The 4,529-nt window shown below is 44.1% G+C and overlaps 1 protein-coding gene across 1 annotated transcript; it reads right to left on the minus strand.

Annotated features, from left to right (window-relative positions):
• Positions 1 to 650: 650 nt before the first annotated feature.
• Positions 651 to 4,165, minus strand: LOC118741830. Its single transcript, XM_036473805.1, has 2 exons — positions 770 to 4,165; positions 651 to 716 (listed from the first exon to the last, which is right to left on the minus strand). The coding sequence occupies exons 1-2, from the start codon at positions 4,163 to 4,165 to the stop codon at positions 651 to 653; spliced, it is 3,462 nt and encodes a 1,153-aa protein (XP_036329698.1).
• Positions 4,166 to 4,529: the final 364 nt, after the last annotated feature.

Raw genomic sequence — 4,529 nt, forward strand, 5'->3', positions numbered from 1 at the left:
TCAAGAAACGGAGTTAAGCTAGTAAGCTTGCTTCTATGTGGAACAGGTTTTTTATTGCGAACGTTGTGTACTTCGGTGTTGAATGTTTCTTGTTGTACGAGCCTGACAACCTTTGCTAGACTTTGGTTTAGCTCGGTGACCGACAAAGGTCCACTTATGCGGGCACAGCTCGGAACTTGGCTATTCTGCACGAAACGGAGAATGTACGCACAAACGCGTACGGTTTTCGTCAGCGACGAGTACCGAAGAATAACGGAGTCTTGACAAATCGTAAAATTTGCTTGAAGCGGCTTCCTTTTAACTTCAGCTATTTCTTCGTTGATGTGCAATTCAGTCGTGCTAAATTTCGGCCAGGAATCTTCATCTGACAGCAACCACTCTGGGCCGGACCACCATAGCCTGAAAGTTGATAAACTGACTGGTGTTAGGCCTCGGGTTGCGCAATCAGCTGGATTTTGCATAGTATCGACGTGACTCCATTGTGACGGTGAAGAGGTTTGTAGTATCTTGCCAGTCGGTTTGAAACCCATGTTTGCCATCGATTCGGATCGCCATTTATCCAGTAAAGCACAATCGTAGCATCGGTCCAATAAAATGTTTTTAGATTTGTATACGGTAATGACAATGATTTTTTGGTCCATTCCATTAATTCAGTCGCCAGCACTGCTCCGCACAACTCGACGCGTGGTATAGTCAACGGTTTTGTCGGGGTGACTCTGCTTTTTGCGATGAGAAGCGTTGTAAAAATTTTACCATCACTACATTCTACCCGTAGATAAACACATGCTGCATATGCAGCTGTCGAGCCATCGCAAAATACATGGAGTTGTAATGATTTAACATGATTTGGCTCATAGTTCAACCATCTCGGCAGCGTGATGCAGGGCAGCTCCGATACAGTATTTAGAAAACGTTGCCATTGGTGATTTAGATTTGTTGGTAGCGTTTCATCCCATGCCAGTGGTGTGAACGTGTGCTCATCGCGTTGTACCTTAAAGGACCATACCGATTTCAGGATGATTTTGGCTGCTACAATAACCGGTGCAATTAATCCCAGTGGGTCGTACAGACGAGCTATAGTTGAGAGCACTGACCGTTTGGTGGCAGTAAAATCAATTTCGAAGTTGAGCCGGAATTTAAAAACGTCCTTGTTCGGTTGCCACAGAATGCCAAGGGTTTTAACGGTATCGCTGCTATTTAACTGTAAGGCATTACTGTCTGACCTGTTTTCGGTGGGAATACCGTCCAGCACCGCCGATGAGTTGCTGCTCCATTTTCGAAGTTCCATGCCAGCGGAGCGCAATGCTAAGGTTACTTGTTTGCGAATTTCGGTGGCGATCTCAACGGAGTGACCGCCAGATAGTACGTAGTCAACATACATTTCATTCCGAAGGACAGGTGCTGCTAACGGACACGATGTACTTTCGTCTTCAGCCAGTTGGTGGAGGATTCGTATCGCGGTATAGGGAGCGGAAGCAGTCCCAAATGTGACTGTCGTGAGACAATACTCCTGAATTTCATTTGCTTCGTTTCGCCACAAAATGCGTTGATATTGCGAGTCATCTGTGTGCATGTCTATGCACCGATACATTTTTTGGATATCAGATGTAAACGCAAATTTGTGTTTTCTCCAATTTAAAACTACTGCTGGCAGATCATTTTGAAGTGCGGGTCCCACACACAGTACGTCATTTAACGATTTGCCATTGCTAGTCTTGCACGAGGCGTCAAACACGATTCTTAGCTTTGTGGTTAGACTTTCCTCTTTGATCACAGCGTGGTGAGGTAATACACATGATGCGACTGTTGGAGCACTTGAGGCAAGTTTGACGGAATGCTGCTCCTCAGTTGTCGTAGCAGGAGTTATTTGATTCAGGGTGAAATATTCCCGAATACACCCTTCATACCGGGCTCGCAATTCATCGTTGCGTTGTAGTTTTCGCTCCAGTGAATGAAAGCGGTTGAGTGCAAGTTTTTTGGATTTACCGAGGGTTTGAGATTCATCAAACAAATTTTTCAATGGAAGTCTCACTAAATATTTCCCATTTGGTTGGCGCATATGCGTTTGTTGAAAATGTGTTTCACACCAGTTTTCTTCTTGCGAGAGAGATCTCTCGGTCGGTACTTGATCGATTTCGAAAAAACGTTGTACAAGTGATTCCAGCTCGAGAGTGACATGGTTGCAATGAAGACTAGCAGCATCAACTTTGGGGGTGGAAGTAGTATTGCCAGACAATATCCATCCCAGATGGGTGCGCTGGGCTATTGGTTCATGAAGTCCTCCAATACGTGTTTCTGGCAATAAAAGGTTAGCGAACATGTCTGCTAACTGCAGTCCTCGAATATGAGCCCATTGGTTTGGCTCAATTGTTTGACTTGGCAATTTATTGGTGAGCGCCTTTAAAACAAAGGCGGTATTGACCGCGACATGGTAGTTAGGGTTCACATATGAGTGCATTGTGAAATTCACAGTGTGCTTACAACGATGCGCGACGTTGCTGCCCACCCCAGATATATCTGCCGAAGCACGGTTGCGTGTCAAACAGAGTGTTTGAACGGCATGCTCTGAAATAAGTGTGCATTCAGAGCCTTGATCTAATAGCGCACGTACTACCATGGACTGACCCGTGCCGTCGTTCTTGATCGTGACGAGAGCGGTGGCTAAAAGCACCTTACGAGTCTGCTTCTGTGACGGTTCTGTAAGAAGCTGAGCAGTGTGCGTTAACCTGGATGACGTGGGGTTTTGATGAGTCGTGGTCTGACTCTGAGTGCTTTCAACTTGAAAGGTTTGAGCTGATGGGTTTAAAGCTATTTGAGATTTGCCACCCTCGTGTGATCGAGGGGATTCATTTTGCTGTGGGGGCTTTGACATTGGAAAATGTAGAAGAGTGTGGTGTCTTTGGCTACACTGTAGACAGTTCTTCGTGCTGGTGCAACGGGAAACTGAATGAGCCCTGCTCAGGCAATTTAAACAAAGTTTTTCTTTGTCCGCGATAGACTTTCTCTCAAAGCAATCTTTGGCGAGGAATTTGGTACAGCGCCGCAGAATGTGTGCTTCGCCACACAGAAAGCATGAATTGACGTTTTTCGGTTGACTAGTGGCGTGAAAACTATTACTATTATGTCTGTATAAAGCCTTTGGAGGTCGACTTTGGCGTTTAGTTGACGAAGTGGTATCAGCCACATTGCTGGTCTTTGACAGTGAGTTATTACCACATGAAATGTTTCTATTTTCAATCACATTGATTTTCACCAGACGCTTATTTAAAAATGCTTCTAACATTTCAAAGGTGGGGATGTTAACGTCACTGCCGAGGTGATATTCCCAAGCGTGATGGGTATCCTTTGGCAACTTTGTTGACAAAAGGTACGCAATCCACTGATTGCCCTGTGAAATAGGTATTTTCAAACGACTGAACTCATTTATACAGACTTTTGCTACATTGAGTAAAGACTTGATGTCGTCTGAGCACTCTTTAGTAACTGCAGATTGTGTGAAGAGCTTGTTCATGTGGTGCATGAATAGTAGACGAGGATTATTATAACGATTTACAAATAAATCCCAGGCAGTTCCATAGTTGGTCTCAGTTAAGGCCATTTGCTGAACATCTACATCGTTTTCTGCTGGCAGTGCCTTCTTTAAAAAGTGAAATTTTTGAATAGCACTTAAGTCGGTGTTGGTGTGGATCAGTCGGACAAATGCATCATGAAACGCCGGCCATTCGATATATTTGCCAGAGAACGATGGCAACGGTAGTTTTGGCATTTCGATTGGTGACATTTTTTTTGGAACTTGCAGTTGAGAACCGGCAGATTGCTCCGAAGATGAAGGCGTTTGTTCGTTGTATGCTTCTAAAAGTGCAACCCGGCTATCGAAATAGCGTTCTTCAAACTCCGAAGCTACCCTGTCAGTAAAATATTGCGATTTGCGACTGGTGTCATGGTGTACAATGGTGGTGTGAGTTTTGTTAAACTCTCCATGTACTGCTTCTATCTTTTCAAGGCGAACCTGGCAGTATACCCTAGTTTTTCTCGTATTTGGGTCCTTTTTAAAATTCTTTAAAATTTGCTTAAGTGTCTCGCATCGCTCTAACTGTAGGGTAAATAATGCATCTAAATCAATAACGGTTCCGGTGTCCGATTCGCTGGTACTTGCTTTGCTCATTTTTCCTATGCTTTTATGTACTAGCCAATATACCTCGCTAACTATTTATGTGACGTTATATGTATAATATATGTACACTCGCTGTCAGCACCAAATAATTAGAAACACCTAGCACACTTACCGTTTTCTGATGTCCGTCGTTGACCAGGTATGGATAAGAGTAACGAAAATAGTAATTGCTGTCGTCTGCCAAACCTTCTACTCTTGCTCTTCTATGCTACGACACCCGCTTTTCCTGATTCTCGGTTTGGGTTTGCTGGGAATCAATCTGCGCCCTTTTGTTCCTTGTTTGATGTCAATAATTTTACACAATTCCCCTCATGGGCCACCAAATTTATGTGCGGTTCGCAATGTTAAGAGGGGT

This window comes from Rhagoletis pomonella, unplaced genomic scaffold (assembly GCF_013731165.1).
Source record: "Rhagoletis pomonella isolate Grant_MI unplaced genomic scaffold, Rhpom_1.0 Rhpom_scaffold_00006, whole genome shotgun sequence".
NCBI classification, from domain to species: Eukaryota; Metazoa; Arthropoda; class Insecta; order Diptera; family Tephritidae; genus Rhagoletis; species Rhagoletis pomonella.

Bases quoted from the DNA above. Each gene is read 5' to 3' on its own strand.
- LOC118741830 (XM_036473805.1), bottom strand. From the start codon at position 4,165: ATGAGCAAAGCAAGTACCAGCGAATCGGACACCGGAACCGTTATTGAT. The intron at 717-769 runs GTAGAATGTAGT...CGCAAAAAGCAG, and splicing joins CAGCATGTGTTTATCTACGG to AGTCACCCCGACAAAACCGT.